The sequence below is a fragment of the Lepidochelys olivacea genome (assembly GCF_965140295.1).
Source record: "Lepidochelys olivacea isolate rLepOli2 genome assembly, chromosome: 1".
NCBI lineage: Eukaryota > Metazoa > Chordata > Testudines > Cheloniidae > Lepidochelys > Lepidochelys olivacea.
Window position 1 is genome coordinate 201,138,029 of NC_140411.1, and position 16,925 is coordinate 201,154,953.

The window sequence follows — 16,925 nt, forward strand, 5'->3', positions numbered from 1 at the left end:
CGTTAAGAGTGAATTAAATCGGTTTATCTTCTCTATCTTAGGGTTTAACACTGCTGCCCCTCACCATAGTATGGGAGTGCTTCCCACCAAAATCAACAGCAAAGTCCCATGAGGGACGTCATGGAATCTGGCTCTCTTTTCTTTTTGGGGTAGGTCAGGTTTTTGGATTTGATTTGATTTGTTTGTTTGGAGTGGGGGGATTTAATGGTAGAAAGGTGCTTGTTGCAGGTCATTCTTATACTGGAAAGGCTTTTTTGAAGGCAGCTTTGCAGTGTTCCCTACAAGACAATCACACTCTGGATTCATCTGATCTTGTCTGGAAATTTATGCTATAAGTGGCTTACATTCAAGATGGAGATGAGGTATCTGAGCAGTGACGGAGGCTGTGCATTCTAGAAATCCAGAACTGTATTATCAGACCTAGCAGACACTTGATTTGCATGTGCAATTCTGGCAGTTGTGCCTGGAAGTCAAGCAAGCACTTGGGCATAGATAAATTGATTTCTTCCTCATACATCTGAGTGTGCTTTGTGCACACAAATTGTCAAAAAAAAAAACAAACAAAAAAAAAACAAACCAGACACCAGTTTCCAGATAGAGCAGGTAGTGACTCTTCCTCTTTACTAACAACCTGACCAAAGAGCAAGGGGTGACTGAATGGCAACCTCACCTCCAGCAAATGGCCATTTGAGCACAGTGTGTTTATTCTGAGGCAGAAAGACTAAGCAAGCTGTTTCTCACAGCAGTCAGAAGTCCTTCCACAAGACTATTCTGACACAGAATAGTCTGGAGATTTCCCCCCAGCCTGCACCAAACATTAACGGTTCTGGAACAGTCCCTTGCAAAGAGTTTCTCCAGTATTTTCAAATATGTGACCCATTTAATAGGATGCCCAAATCCTGCATTTAGAGATTTATATCAGCTCTTCGGAGCACCAGTCGGGTATTCAGAAGCACAGGTGCTAATCTCACCATATGAATATATATTTCTGAAGACCTGTGATAATTGCTCCTACATTCTATTCTAACCAGGTTCTTAGGAGGCACGCAGCACTGTGGGATCTGAACACCTACATGCATCACTTATGGATTAAACTGAATCAATCTTCCCTTCTCCCACCCATACTCACTCTTTGGCACTTATGTAATAAAGAAAATTATCTACAACAAGTTATAGATCAGGGAGCTCCTCCCCCCCTGAGGTCTCTCTCATGAGAGAATCAGATTGCTTATTTGAAAGAGATTCTGCCCTGCCCCGTGTCAGTCTTGCGTCCTCCCACACACCAGACCTCCTTGCCTCACGTCCTAAATCACCATTTCCCACAGTGAGATACATGTCTCCCTGGGAGGTGTGAAGGACTGGCTGGAGGGCCATGAAAGACTTACACATTAAGATTTGTAGCAGTTCAGCAACACAGCAAGGCTGAAGTGGGGTGGGATTGTTTTCATTTTTCTGAAGTGGGGCTCAGCTTTCAAAAGTTTGGGAAATTCTGACTTTAAACACAGATTTACCCCATCCCATGATGTTTTAATTTTATAAGTATCTTCTCCCAGATTCTTTGGTATGACCAAAATAATTCTATTATACCCAGGAGAATATTGCCCACCTGGTTTTCACATTGCCTCAAAGACTCTCAACATGCTTTAACCCTGAATTCACATCCATCTAGTTCCCCAACCACGTTCAAAGTCTCCTCTCCTCAAAATCTCCTCTTTAGCTTTCTGCGTGCTTTCACACACAGCCAACAGTTTGAAATGTTGTGATACTGTCCACATTTCACTTTCCGAGGGGTTTTTGTATCTGATCATCTTACCCATTCTTCCTCCTGCCCACAAAAATGCACCCCAGAAAGAGAGGCATTACCACACTTACCTCTTCTGGGATTTCGAGTGACTTTGGATGGTCTTCAGTTCAGCCAAGAGATGCGATAGCTGCAGGAAAAGAAGTTAGTCGACTTGCTGTGGAGCCAGAAGGCGGCCTGCACTTTACCACTGGATATACACAGAAAAGGCTGAATCCAGACTTAAGTGAGGTCTCCCACTTATCTGCCTGAGGTAGCTACATGGGATGTTAACTGATACTTTGTAAATCTGATTTTGCCTTCATGTACAAACTTACGCTATTTTAAAGAGAGTTAGTAATCCACAGACATTTGGTTTAGCTAAGGCAATGGCTCTCAACCTTTCCAGACTACTGAAACTTTTTCAGGAGTCTGATTTATCTTGTGTACCCCAAGTTTCACCTCACTTAAACTACTTACAAAATCAGACATAAAAATACAAGTGTCTCAGCTCACTATTACTGAAAAATTGCTGACTTTCTCATTTTTACCATGTAATTATAAAATAAAATCAATTGGAATGTAAATATTGTACTGACATTTCAGTGTATGGTGTATAGACCAGTATAAACAAGTCATGGTCTGCATGAAATTTTAGTTTGTACTGACTTTGCTAGTGCTTTTTATGCAGCCTGTTGTAAAACTAGGCAAATACCTAGATGAGTTGATGTACTCCCTGGAAGACCTCTGTGTACCCCTATGGGTATGCATACCCCTGGTTGAGAACCCCTGAGGTAAGTTACATGGAGTGAAAAAATGTAAGCGTTCACTCTAGGATGTTGCAAAAGGGTAATTTAACTCCGTAAAAGCATGTAAGTTGTAATTTGTTTCTGTAACTTTTTACTGTAGCTACTGTGACTTTTTAGATAAGTCTTATCCCGTAACAGTAATAAGACCACAAGACATAGAAACCATCATAAGAAATCAAGAGTTACAAACATGTTTTGTAGGAATCAAGCATCCCATGTGGACCCAGGCTAGTACTGCTCCCCTTCTCCCACCCGTTATCTAAAGGTTTTAGAGACCACTTTGCTGCCACCTCCCTTCCTCTACCAAGAAGTTCTGTACTGTCTCAAGGGTCTAATGTTCGAGATGGGCACTGAGAGTCCACCACCATGGTAGATCCTGTGTGTCCTGGTGGTTTTGTTGCAGGCACTCTTCCTTTAAAGGCCTCCTGTGCAGTTTGACAGGTTGGAATCTCCCTGAAATAGGTTCATCTGTACATTCACCTACCCATGCCCAAACTGCTGACCCACTCATCTAGACAACTGTAAACATATCATGCTACCAAAATTCACTTAAAACAAATATATGAAAATGCTGAAATCTAGGCCTCCCAAGAGAGGCGACAGAACCACAGACAGCATACTTTAGTGCTTTCTCTGGTGATTTCAAAGAGATCCATGCTGAAAGCCTTGCCATTGAGATAGACGGTAGATTTTGAGTCGGGACTTTGGAGTTCAGACAAAGTCAAAGCACTGAGGTGTTCTTCCAGGGAAAGAGAAAGGCCTTCACTGTTCAAGTTAGCTTGATCCAGGGCCTGCAAAAGAGTAAATAAGCAGATATAGTAAGGAATGAGAGCCACATGCACACCAGCAGATAGTAACCAGAAAGCATCATCTGCGTACTATTAGCAGAACTTCTTGAGCTTGCCTCCTCCCTGGGCTGTACACCCACAAGATGGAGCCGCTTCTTATAATCAGGAGATAAAGCCATGCTCGATCTCCACATTACCGTTGAAATATATAGTTTAGAGGGTGGTGAAGCACAGTCTCTAGTGCTTCACACCTGAAGCCGCCCTATAAGATGGGTAAGCTTTAGCTCCATTTTACAGATGGGGAAACTGAGGTAGGGGGTTGGTGTTGGACCTAGGAATGGAACTCATGAGTGTGGCCTACAGAGCTTTACCATGTAACCTGTGCCGGCCACTTTTATCTTAAATCTGAAAGGTGAGAACCACAAGAAATTATGGCCTAACACGAAAGATGTTGCAATCCGCTCCATATTACACAAGTCAGGTGCAGCGCTTGGCCTCTTGGTAAGATGCTCAGTTGTGGAGGCCACATCCGCAATGTTCAGTGCTTAACCAGCTCTTTAATGCAGCCTACTGCAGACCCATTAATTTTTTAGTACCAGGAATTTCTAAAACAATGCCCCCAATTCATTTAGCATACATGCCAGGACCAGATGGCCCACATGCCCCGACCAGTTCAAGGATTATGGCGTTCACAAGCATGACGCTTCAGTACGTAACCAAGGGAGTAGTAGGGGACAGCAAATAAAAGATCATGTCATGGATTGGGCAATATGACTCTTAATATGATTCTGCTAAGACTGCTTCTACAGTGCAGTGTTCGGACCTCAATACAAGAAAGAGATGAACGCAGGTGGATTAAGAGAAGGAAAATAAAATTATTAGTTTAAGGAAAAAATTTAGCAGCCAACTAAACTGGCTAAGACTAGGAGAGAAGAGAGGACAACAACAGTCAACAAATATTTGCCAAAGTAAACAGCAAGAATGGAGAAGAATTTACCAAGGGGCCTGTAAGCTTAAATAAGAGAAATTTTAAGGAAAAGTATGGGCTGAACATCAGGAAAAGTTTCCTATTAGGTTGTTGCTGGTTTCTTTAAAATATTCTGCAAAAACTGGTTTGGTTCAAAAAAAAAGCACACTTCTCCTTTACTTTACAAGTTTGTTATGATACTAGCAGACCAGGTGCCAGCTCATGGCAAGGCCCCTACACTTCACTGAACACTGACAAATGCATAGCTGGAAACAAGTCTGGCTCACCTGTGTATTAGTATTCTTAAAATAGGTATTAGATTTATAAGAATGTGTTTAGAATTACGAAATGCTCATAGGATGCTGCTTGTATTCATCTTATTTATAACATCTCTATGCCATATTGCAAGGTTATAGTAAATGTCTGCATTGTAATCCTCTGTAATTGTATAAGTCATCAAACAAGAAAGGAGCATTAATTAATGTAGAAATGCTGGTTTCCCCTAGCCAACCATGATGGGGAACTGGACTGACCTCAGAGGGAAAAATGCTCCCAAATGAGTTACCAACATAAACATCCTCTTGTACCTGTGAGTTCTTTGGAAGTTCCATTCAAGGAATTAGAGGAATTATAGCCAAAGTTGCTCTCTGCTCTAATCAAGTGCTTCTAAAATGATTCATTCTATACACCACATTAATCACAGTACAAGACAGCATAGTTACCACTTTTAGTAAGGAAAGATGGCAGCAACACTGGCGGAGTCTCAACAGCATGGACAAGACATGGACAGTACTTGAGACATGAGAGTCACTTTGGGAATCCTTTCGAGGGGCTCCAAATTCTTGTACTACTATTAGGAAGGAAGAAAAAGACAGAAAACATTCAGAGGCATATCAGAACAGCAGCTCTATCAGCCAGTCATATTTCAACAAGAGAAAATGAAAGTACTGTTTCAGAACAGAACCACAGTTTAGCAGAAACTGGTGTTTCTGCAGTAAACAGAAACTGCAGTAAAAGTAAACTGTAAACTGCAGTTTAGCAGAAACTGGTGTTTTGCTGGGCTTGGTATGTTCCTACACAAGACATCAAGAAGCAAGAGATTAAATAAATTATGCTAACACTTTGTACTTCTGTTAAACCTTTCATTAATCCTCAATACCCTCGTTGATCAGATATTATATCCATTTCAGAGAGGGGGAAACTGAGGCCCAAATATGTTAAGTGACTTGCCCAACACCACATAGTGTGAACAGGACTTGGGAGTCCTGAATCAGTCCCCTGTTCTAACCACTACAATACATTGCTTAAAACACCACCTGCCATACCAGTACTTTGTAACGTGCACCACGCCTCCTTTCCTACCCAGAGCAAACAGATATGCAGCGTACAGAGCCCTATACCTTAAAGGTGAGCCTGGCAACAGCACTGCCAGAAAAAGGCTTCGCAGACACACACCAAACATTCCCCCTGCATATTCTACAGCAACAATCTTCACAAGGGCAGCAGTCAAGCTGTTTTCCAAAGAAGAGCCCCAAGGTGCTGAGAACTCAGGAGTCGTAGCTCTCACTCTCTGCTCTGCACTCCCTCTTAATTTTAAGGGAGAATTTCCTAATAATTTAAAAAACCACTCCCCACAGAACATTTCTGCAGCCTCTATTCTAACCTTTATCAAATGGGTTAGCACCACAGTACTCTCTGCAATGACTCGTCTGCTCTTCTTGTCTCTTTAAATAGGACTGTAGTGTTGACCTGGCAAAAATGAAAGAGACAGCAGGGTTATGCGAGGGAGAAATTAAAGATAAATATTTGGACACAACCTGTGTCCCACAAACAGTTTACAATCTAAGCCAGTGGTCCCCAAACTTTTCACCTTGTGCCCCCTTACCTCTGTCCACCACCCCCTCTCCTGAGCTGGGGCTGGGTGCAGGGCCACAGCTCCAGGAGGGGAGAATGCAAACAGGGGTAAGGGCATGAGGCTGGGGCCACAGCTGGTTGGAGTCGGGACCAGAAGCAGAGCCTCGGCCGGCAGCCAGGGTCAGAGGGCGCTCCCTCCCCGCCCCATGGAGGCTGGCCCAGGCCCCAGCCTGCACCCCTGAACATTCTTCTGCACCCCCCTGGGGGCGGTGCCCTGCAGTTTGGGGACCTCTGATCTAAGAACTGGAGTGAGGAAGGAGAAACAAGATGAGCTTCACCAGCAAGCAAGTTAGCATGTCTCTAGTTAATGTTATTTTGTGATTCACCTTCAAGGGAATCCCGTTTCAGACAAACAGGTAAGGCTGGAATGGAGATCTACTTTAGAGAGCATGGGAGGAAGAATTCTCACCATCAAAAATACCCAAATAACCTCATTTTCCTAGGAATGCAAGGCCTAATGGATAATGTTTTGTGCAAAATAAGAGTAAAAGCATCTGGAGAAAAATACCCAACTGGAGGGAAAAACCTGGAATGTGGTGATGCTGAAAGAGACGTAGGGGCAATAGTGGGCAGCAAGTTAGAAACTGGTTTGTGCCAATGCAATTTTGGGTTGTGTACACAGAAGCATGTCACGATGCAAGGAGGAGAAACGCCCTTGTATATATAGTTCTTTGGTGCAACAGCATATGAATACTGCATCCAAGGCAACAAAGAGTATCGGGGGTCGGAGGGACTGTCTTGAAGAAAGATTTAAAAATCTGGGTATTTATAGCTTGGGTAAACCACAAGCCTGGGGAGCTAGAGCATAGTCTTCAACTATTTGATGAGTATAAAGACTATGGGCAGAGAAAAATTAGCCTTCTTGAGACACAGATCCTTTGAAGGCTTGTGGAGGTGTCACAAGGTAGAAGTCCTCCAAAATAGGTGGGACTATGGAGGATATCCAGATCACTAGTAAGGGTCTGGGAGAGAGAGTCTGAAGAAGACTAGGATGTTACCTGCAGAGTTGTGGAAGTCCAAAAGGCTTGTCTACATCGTATTCTTCTGGGAAATTGTAACAGTCTGTACCCTGATGTTCACCATTTTTACAAAACTATGATAAATCTTGGACAAAGTATGCCCTGTGAGGTATCATTTGAAAGCTCATAATCTGCTGAACATTACTGTTCTTGTAAAATATGTGTAGAAATATTGTATGTAAAGTTATAATATTTTACTGTATGACTTACTGAGACATGTTCCAAGTTTAGGGAAATAGCTTCAAACTAGTTCCCCAGAGACAAAAGGGTAGCCAGCACCTTAACCCCAGGTGTCAAGATAATCAAATGGACTATCACCTGATTAAGCGGCCATTCTTTGGCAGGAAGAAGGGTGCGAGTGAGAAATTTACCTCTTGGCAATGGAACAGCTGGGGTTTCCCATGGAAACAATTTAAAAATGAGGAAAAGTTATAAAAATGAACAACAGAAGCCCCAAATCACCTCTCTCCCTTCATCTCTTCTCATGGCATCAACCATGTTTGAAAGACAAAAGCATAACTGAATTGCGGGAGGGGTCCTGGCTGGAGGTATCTAGCCAGATTGCTGTCGGCATGTTGTAAGAGAAACCTTTTTGCTGTAAATTCACTTAGCTTATTAAGTTAGGTATTAGCTTGCATTTAACCTTTTATTTCTTTGTATCCAATTATGACTTACATGCCTCATTACTCGTAATCACATAAAATCTATCTTTCTGTAGTTAATAAACTTTTTTTTTTATTGTTTTATCTAAACCCATGTGTTTGGATTGAAGTGTTTGGGAAACTCCATTTGAGATATGGTATTTGCATATTATTTTTTATTAATGAAATTATGAACTTTAGATGAGCTTGTATTGTCCAGAAGGAAAGAGCAGGGCAGTACAAGACATGTCTGGGGACAAGTCTGGGACTGGGAATTTGCTGGTGTCACTCTGCAATATAGTTCAGGAGTGGCTGGCTAAGAGCACTCATATAACTCAGCTGGGAATAGTTTACATGCTAGAGGCTGTGTGAGAGCTGGCCAGGAGTGGCTGCTCTCACAGCAAAGCAGTGTAAAAGGCACCCCAGGCTGGAGAACTGAGGGGACACAATTGTCTAACAGTCCTGTACCCTGGGTAAGGTCACAGAAATCTCTCGCCATTTTACACTAACATTCAGGGTGGTAGTACAGGGCACAGGCAGTCATAGGAGTTTTTAACCACTGTATCACTGCGAGCTGCTCCTAGCAGTGTTTAACATGGTGGTAAAAACACCAATGATCTGTTTATACTAGTGATCCCACTGTTACAACAATGGTGGAGCTGCAATGATGGGAGTGCAAAGGTAGGAGATTTCCAAAAAGTGTCTAGCATATACACAGCCAGAAATTATTTGGAAAGCAGAATTTGCCCAGACAGTCAACTCCTAGCTTAATAAGATTTCACTGTAAGATGAAAATAAGAATTGGAAAGGATGGGAAGTCACCATCCTCCCTCCTTCTCAGACACTCATACCTTGATCTTGCAAAGAGCACATTGTACACAGACTGCTCATCTTCTGAGAGTTTTAACCGATGCAACTGAGTGCGTCGCTCAGGCAGAGATACCTAGAGAGAAAACACAAACAGAGTCAGCCATTTACTGTGTAGAGATTTCAGAAAGCCCCACGATCACTGCTGATTCCTTCAGCTTCATTGAATCCAACATCACCGAACAACGTATGCAAGACTCTGCTGTCTCAGATCGAACAGCTTGTCGTTCCCCAGGCCAGATGGCCCAGGAATGCTGTGCAGGCAACATGCTCAGCTCCTTGGGAGGAAATCTTTCACACTGCTTTGGATAGAACGCTGAAGCCCCTGTGGCCTTCTACAGAGCAGGGTTTCCTGTGGTCCTCCACACAACGTTCAAGAGTCAAGGAATAACCACAAGATGGCAGCCATGAGCCGACGTGTGGCAGAAGCCATGGATCACCAGGCCTAACAGGATGGCGCTATATTTTAAAATGGGTCAAGCACGTCAGGTCCTAAATGGGTAGGATGCGATAAGGATGGGATGAGGTTTCTCATCTGATTTGAATCTTTAAAATACAAAAATCCTTCACTCAAATTAAAGATGCTAAGCCATGTAGAGCACTCCCTGTTGGCTCTGCATCTGCAGGTACAGTAACACCCTCAGGTTCCTCATCACAGCCACAGTAGCTAACAAGCGAGGCTAATACGGAGAGAGATAGTTTGGGCAGAGTTAGAGAATATATACACAGAAGGAACATCTACTATGTCCACTGAAACTTAAAAATCCTATTGGATAGGCATCCCTACAGCCCACATACATGCATCCCCAGCCACCTTCCCTGCAGGTTCAACAGCTAAGAGTGAACATGCCTCATTTGAGGTGAGGTGATCGTTCTGGAAGCAGATGCCAGAGAGATTATTGAACATTTGTCACCTCAGGCAACAATCCCACCCAACTCCAGCCCCAACGCCATTGCTGAAAACCCCTCCCCCCAGCTTGTAGTTCATCCCTCCAGATGCCAAGTTCCCGGGCATTCTTAACATAAGAAATAGCAAGGTTAAGGATGAACTCACAATTGCCAACCCCAAACATTCAAAAACTGAGTCCAGCCCCACCAAAATAAAAAAGATTAAAAAAGTAATGTTGGGTTCTTTTTATTAGCCTTCTGTTTTTCCATCCCTTAGGCTATACTTGCTTCACATTTTCATGCTTTTCTCTGCAATCATGAGGGCCAGAAACTTACTTATTTTAAATTAAAGCTGAGACTCTCATACAATATCATGATCCCAGGAGCTGGGGCTTTAGGAAAAACACTAAAAATAACAAAACCTCAAAAATCACTAGAGTTGGCAACACTGAGCTATAAAACATTTAATTTGCTAATATATTGCATGGAAAGAAATCAGATGCCTTATATTCCTCTTTGAATATTGAGACTCACTACTGGGTTTCTCCTCTGCTCTACAGTTCCAAAGAGGATCACACCTGCCAGTCACTGACCAACAACAACGTGCTGCTGCATTTTGACCCAGCTTTTAGTCCAAGAGTTAACATAGTGTAGCACAGATCTCAGGAAATGGCATCCTTCTTTCTGTGCTAAACCTAATCATCCTAAAGCAATCATGGTACAAACTGGGTGTTTAGAGAGCTGTTAAGCTCTGCTTGGTTAGCACTCAGGTTTAAAGGAAGTCAAATGCTCTGTTTATATCAGTCAGTATTAAAAGGCAAAACAAACAACTAAGCCTCAATTGCTACATGCTTACTAGGGCATGACTAATTTCTGGGGTTGAGAAAGCAGCTACTTGGTACACCGTTCACAGTTAGGTACTACAAGCTAGCTGCACAACCTTTCTAGATGTAGCCTTTTATAAAATATATATTATTTATTTAAAAAAAAAAAAAAAGTTCTGTATGCTGAGATACCCCAAATAATCCCTTAGAGGAAACCAATTGCTATCTTAAATTGTAAGTAGCCATGGAAGGCCATCTTTGGTATTTCATTGCTGTTAAAATCCTAGTAGTAGGAACGGCTAGCCTGAATAAGATAAATTTGATACCTGATTATTTCTCTTCTCAGAGTATCCAGGCTCACCATTCTGACCTGGCCATTTGTTGGATGTAAGAATTCAGTTCACTGACTCTCTGCTCTGTAGAATATTTTAAATTTCCTAACTTCATTAGGAAAACAACAATATATAATGAGCTTTTTGTTCCATTTTGGGAAGCTGGGTTGGTTTCCCTGAAGAGGAAGCCAAGCCTCCTTGCTGGTGAATGACAGGGTCTGGTCTTGCATCCTAAACTGCAGAACAAAGGGAAAAACCAGTCGCAGAGTGACAAGCCTGTATATGAAAAACTACCATCTGATTGCTACATGGAGGGCACAGATCCCTTTCCCACACCCAGAAGAGGAGAGAGGTCATTACCAGGGGCTTGCCAGTCGAGTCCAATTGGTCCTTGGTTCTCCGCAATAAGAGACTCCTGGTTAAGATACTCAATCTCTCTCCCCCTTTCTTTGTATTGTTATCTACCTGATTCTTCCATAGCTTGAATTCATCAAAGGGAGAGCAACGCAAAAACCTACCAGGAGAGGAGAGAAAAGACAATGAATGCCAGTTTAAGTGAAGTTCTTTGGTTAGTCTCAAGAAGATCAGAAGAGAATTGGATTGCTTCCCTTCCAAAACAGCCTTGTGTTCTGTTTACATCAAATTCCCTCAAACAAAAGCCCACAACAGTAACAGAATCTATATTCAGACTTAGCACTGACACATCTTTGTACACTAAAACACAAACTGCCTGATGATCAGAGAAATCTTGCTCCCAATGGTGCTAGGGGGCAGTGCTGTTGGTTCAGCAGGGATCACCTCCTCTTAGTTAGTATACCTCTGAACACCTCATTTTTTATTCATTTATTTTTAAGATGGCAAAAAGAAAAATAGCATAAGAATTTGCCAAAAGGCATCACATTTAATGCTTCAAACTCCCATCTCTCTAAAAACAAACAAACAATCTGTTCATCTCAAGTTTGTGCAAAAGTTCCCCTCCAATCAGCCAGCTTGAAGCTAAACTCAGAGATTAAACCAGATATTTTTGATTGTTTTCAAAAGTAACAAGTGTTCAACCCACTTACGACCCAACTAGAGCCACTTTTTGCAGAGCCATCTAAATTCGTAACTAATTTGGTGGAAACTACTGTAATAAGCACACGCTCCCTCATTTTAATGAAGCCCTAGCAATGCCACAGGAGAGAAACAATGACTGTTGAGTGAACACAGCTGTTCATTAAGGTCAATGCCATGGTCAGTTCAATTCTCCTGTAAGAACATACAATAGATTAATAACTAACTTAACCCCCTTGCTTATGGAAGCAAAACTATAAGCAATAGGTCAATGGCCCAGGATACAGAGCAACTAGGCTGTGGACCACCTTATCTGCAGGTGTAGAATCTAATGCCATACAAAGAACTGAGATAAAACTACTAGCCTAGCCAAAATCCAGTCACCTGAGAAATCTGCACTACCATAAGTTGCTTGGTGGTATTGAATTACTAAAGAATAACCGGATTGGGAATCCCCACCACTAGCAAAGTTACTCTACACCAGGATCTTTGGTTTAAGATGACTGGACGATGCCCATAGACAAAGCTATGGTTACCAGGGTTATATTGTTTCCCACGCGGTCAGCTTACCTGAGCAGTGAGTACATATCCAGCAGGTTGTTCTGTATAGGCGTCCCGGTGACAGCCCATCTGGCACTGGCTCTCAGTTTGCACACAGCTATAGAGGTCTGAACTTTGGGGTTTTTGATATTGTGGGCCTCATCCAGTATAATCCGAGCCCAGGCTACTCGGAGCAGAGGAGAGCAGGGACATGGTGTATCCTGGAGGAGAAAGCAGGCTTGAATTTATAATTCTATATGAGGCTGGGGGGAAAACACCCCACATCCTGGAAAGCCACAAGTCGATAGGGTTTTTTTGGCAGGAAGTCTTTCCCTGGTGGAAGTCCCCACAAATGTGAGCAGAGGTCTTAGCAGTCACCACTTCTATTGAGGTTCTCTCTCCACCCCTTTATAACATGCACTGCTTATTTCAGTCAAGTAGCTCTGCAAAACTGTCAAGAAAGTCTACTAGCCCCAGATCAAAGTGTCCTTGGCTGTCCTTTACCATGATTATGGATGATAATGAAAAAAAATGCGTATTTTAATATCCTGCCCAAAAACATATTCATTCTGGACAAGCAGAATTTTGCCAGGTTATGACAAAAGGATAAATGTAATGCATCCCAAAAGATAAATCCCATCTCATTAATCCATGAGGGGAGATTTTACATTTACAAGTGTGTGGAAATACATAGATCCAATGGCTGCGGGAGACATATTTGGGTCTCTTGTGGATACAGATGTAAGGCATAAAAGTTAATATCATATACAAAGTGCACCCAGGGAATTGAAGTGTACTTCATCTGTACCATACAGCCAATTGAAAGTAGTTTTGACTTTAGTGTATATCTACACTGCAAGAACACACACATGGCTGGTCCATGTCAGCTGACTCAGGCTTGCGGGCCTCAGGGTGCAGGTCTATAAAACTGCAATGTGGACAGACATTTGGGCTTGGGCTGGAGTCCAAGCCCTGGTTAGTTACTACTATTAAAAGTAACATGATTATTGTAACAAAGCTTAGGATAGATACTCTACTTTTTCTGTTTACTTTGTGCACTTGACAACTTGATTGTCTCCAGTCAGTTTCTCGTGTTTGTATAAGTCTCTCACAGCAACGGGGGATGAAAAAGTAATATTTTTCCCATGTTCAATAATCTTAGGTGTTTCTTGTAACAATAATAGGTCAATCTAGTATGATTTTTAAGTCTCTCTGTATAAAGCAGCCCCCTTGTCAACTGCATGTATCTCACCCCCACATCATGTTCCTCAGCAGGGACCTCTCCCTCTTCCTTCTTCGTGGGAATTTCTTTGGAGAGAAGATGGTAGGTGGTGACAACAATGTCATATTCAGAGAGGCTGTACAAAAAGAAGAGACATGCTTGTCAGCAATGAGACCCATCAGGAACCCCTTCTGCAAGGCAGCAAAACCAACACTCAAGGATGAACATGTAGGATGCTGTTCTGTAAGAGCCAGTACTTCAATCAATCCTGACTCCCTATGCCTCCTACAGTTCTACTGCTGGGAGCTTCTCCCCAAGACAGTTCAGCCAGTGAGCCTCCTGCTTAGCGCTTTGCTTCTCCTGCGCAGAATTGCTATGGCTTTGCACTTACGCCTCTACTTGCTTGTTCCGGTTGGGTCCATGGTACAGACAGACCCTCAGTTTGCCACTGCTTACATGTCTCTCAACCTCCTTTTTCCAGTGGTGGATCAGGGATGCTGGACAGATGATTAAAGTACCTCGGGAGAGGACGACAGAGGAATCTTAAATAGAAAGACAAGAAAAGGAAGAGATTTCAGAATCTTCTCATTTGAGTACAATTAGCATGGGATTTTCCAACCAGCTGCCTTGACTTTCCAAACCTTCCATCTATTTAGAGGAGCAGGCCCACTTTTCCCATTCACATGGTTCTGCAAAGTAGATGTGTCTTTTATAAGTGTTTCAGTTCTTCAGTGTATTCCTGCAGTTGTACATTTTGGAGAAAAATCTGTACAATATTAAAAACACTACACGCAAACAAAAATATTTTAAAGCTCAGCTTATTTTTCATGTACTTGACATACTTTTGTTGCTATTTTGCATTAACAAAAATTTCATGCATGAAGCCTTACTAGAATAATAAATAAGGATTTCAATATGAAGCACTGAAAGACTAAAGTGCCTTATTATCACACTTAATTATTTCTGTTTTAGCATGCTGAAAGTCTAGGAAAAAAAGCCAGAATGTGACATCTCATGAAAATCATCTATGCAAATATTTAAGTTTTGTTTTAGGAAAAAGAAATACTGATTGCTTAAGACACACAGAAAATCCTGGTAACATTTTTGGGAGGAATAAAAAAAACAAAACTCATAACAAATTAAATAAGGATGGAGCCATCATTCTGAGAAAATAAATTAATAACGAACGTTTCTGTATACAAGTCAGTTCTGTGCACGTGTGCATACAGGATACACCAGTGCAATCAGAACTTGAAAAGTCTGCAGGGTTGGGGTTTTTTTTTGTTTTTTTTCCCCCAGACTGTAGGAGGACATATGCAATCTCCACTTGCTTTAGTACAAGATATGCATAACATTACCTAGCTTCTATGCTTCAAAACTAAGTATAGATTAAACACCCATAGGGCAGAGGTGGGCAAACGTTTTGGCCCAAGAGCCACATCGGGGTGGGGAAATTGCTTGCAGGGCCATGAATGTAGGGCTGGGGCAGGGGGGAGTGCGGTGTGCAGGAAGGAGCTCAGGGAAAGGGGCTGGGGCACAGGAGGGGTGCACAATGTACGAGGGGACTCAGGGAAGGGGGTTGGGGTGCAGGAGGCGGCTCAGGGCAGTGGTGCAGGGAGGTGTGTAGGAGAGGTGCGGCAGGGGGTTGGAGTGCAGGGAGGGGTGCAGGAGGAGGCTCAGGGCAGGGGATTAGGGTGCAGGGAGGGTATGGGGTGCGGCAGGGGGCGTGGGCTCCAGCCCGGCACCGCTTTCCTGGAGCAGCTCCGGAGCAGCAGCGGCCCGCACTGCGGCCAGGGCAGGTGGCTCCGACTTCACACCACTCCAGGAAGTGGCCAGCACCATGTCCCTGCGGCCCCCTGGGGGAGGGGGCACAGAGGGCTCTGCGCACCTGTGGGTACCTCCCCCAAAGCTTTCATTGGCTGCGGTTCCCCATTCCCGGCCAATAGGAGCTTCGGGGAAGGAACCCACAGGCAGGAGCTGCGCGCGGAGCCCTCTGCCACCCCATTCCCCAGGGACGTGGTGCTAGCTGCTTCCCGGAGCGGCACGGGGCCCACAGAACCACACGGGTGGCAAATCCGCGGGCCGCATCCAAAGCCCTGAGGGGCCAGATTTGGCCCGTGGGCCATAGTTTGCCCACCCCTGCCATAGGGAATTCTTTCCCTCACCCTCAGAGATGGAATGGTGTTTTTAGTTCTCTGTACCACATAGTGCTGGCAGAATCCTCCTTACTGAGATTCAAGGAGGGGTGGGGAATTACACACAAAACCCCCCACAAACTAATAGTCATTTGGATCCCAAGAATATCTCCAAGGGTAAATGGTAATAGGTGAGTTCTATAGCAGTGTTTGGATTTCTCACAGACACATCCTTAGCAATCTTGCTAGGACTTTGACCAACCAAATAGCATAACATCCAACAAAGATTTAAGAAAGACCTGTAGTTCCTACATACTGGGCAGGCAGGCAGATGGGCAGACTATGGCCCCCCACACACAGTTACTAAACTCCACCCAACTAAGGGGCACATTTAACAGCTTGCAGAAATCCCAGGGGCAAACATAAGGGAAAAATGTAGCCTTCTGATATTCACGTGCAACTCACTGACTTCAGAAGGAGCTGCATACATATCCAAGGGCAAGACTGTATATTACTTGCACATAATGGAGCAGTATGCATCTGCCTTAATCCTGGCTAAATGGAGACAGACTACAAATCCCAGCATTCACATCTCTATCCTGATTGAGTGGAGCACTATGATCCCAGAATACACTTTCTGCAGGCTGCACCTCCAGAGCCAAGTGTAGGGCAGCCACTTTGTAGCACACTGTGGGTCAGACTTGGACCATCCAGGTACCACAACGCATGTTGCCCACACACAGTGCAATCTTTTAGAGAGCCCAGACACTTGAAGTACCAGCACTGTTTTGCAGTATAATTGTTCTATACCGTGTTTCGACAGCCACATTTCCAATTTCTTCTCCTTTCCTTTCCCCTTCTCTAGCCTTTTCTGGGCCAGAATGAGTGCAATCATTGTTAGAGTCTTCCCCAGGCCCATATCATCTGCTGGAAGAAAAAGAAGAGGGAAAGTCAAGATTATGGCATGGAATGAGTCTGCATAGCTCAAATCTATGCTGAACCAAATCAAACTCCCAAGTAACATAGTATGATATTTGTTGATCTTGAAGAACTTACTACTGTAAGCTATGATTTGGTATGGGCTGCTGACCCATATCTGGATGGGAGACAAGGAAACCAGGATTCTCCAGGAAATGGATCCTGACT

At 43.4% G+C, this 16,925-nt stretch overlaps 1 protein-coding gene across 3 annotated transcripts in view; it reads right to left on the reverse strand.

Annotated features, from left to right (window-relative positions):
• Positions 1 to 16,925, reverse strand: part of TTF2 (transcription termination factor 2) — a 35,619-nt gene that overhangs the window by 6,246 nt on the left and 12,448 nt on the right. For 2 of the 3 annotated variants that reach the window (XM_084649207.1, XM_084649205.1), the window contains exons 10-19: positions 16,590 to 16,706; positions 14,036 to 14,186; positions 13,675 to 13,780; positions 12,453 to 12,643; positions 11,190 to 11,343; positions 8,770 to 8,861; positions 6,008 to 6,093; positions 5,067 to 5,194; positions 3,210 to 3,380; positions 1,873 to 1,931 (exon numbers count right to left, since the gene is read on the reverse strand). In XM_084649207.1, coding sequence (XP_084505333.1) covers positions 1,873 to 1,931; positions 3,210 to 3,380; positions 5,067 to 5,194; positions 6,008 to 6,093; positions 8,770 to 8,861; positions 11,190 to 11,343; positions 12,453 to 12,643; positions 13,675 to 13,780; positions 14,036 to 14,186; positions 16,590 to 16,706 — 1,255 coding nt within the window. The remainder of the gene's footprint in view (positions 1 to 1,872; positions 1,932 to 3,209; positions 3,381 to 5,066; positions 5,195 to 6,007; positions 6,094 to 8,769; positions 8,862 to 11,189; positions 11,344 to 12,452; positions 12,644 to 13,674; positions 13,781 to 14,035; positions 14,187 to 16,589; positions 16,707 to 16,925) is intronic. The other variant, XM_084649206.1, reaches the window with a different exon arrangement.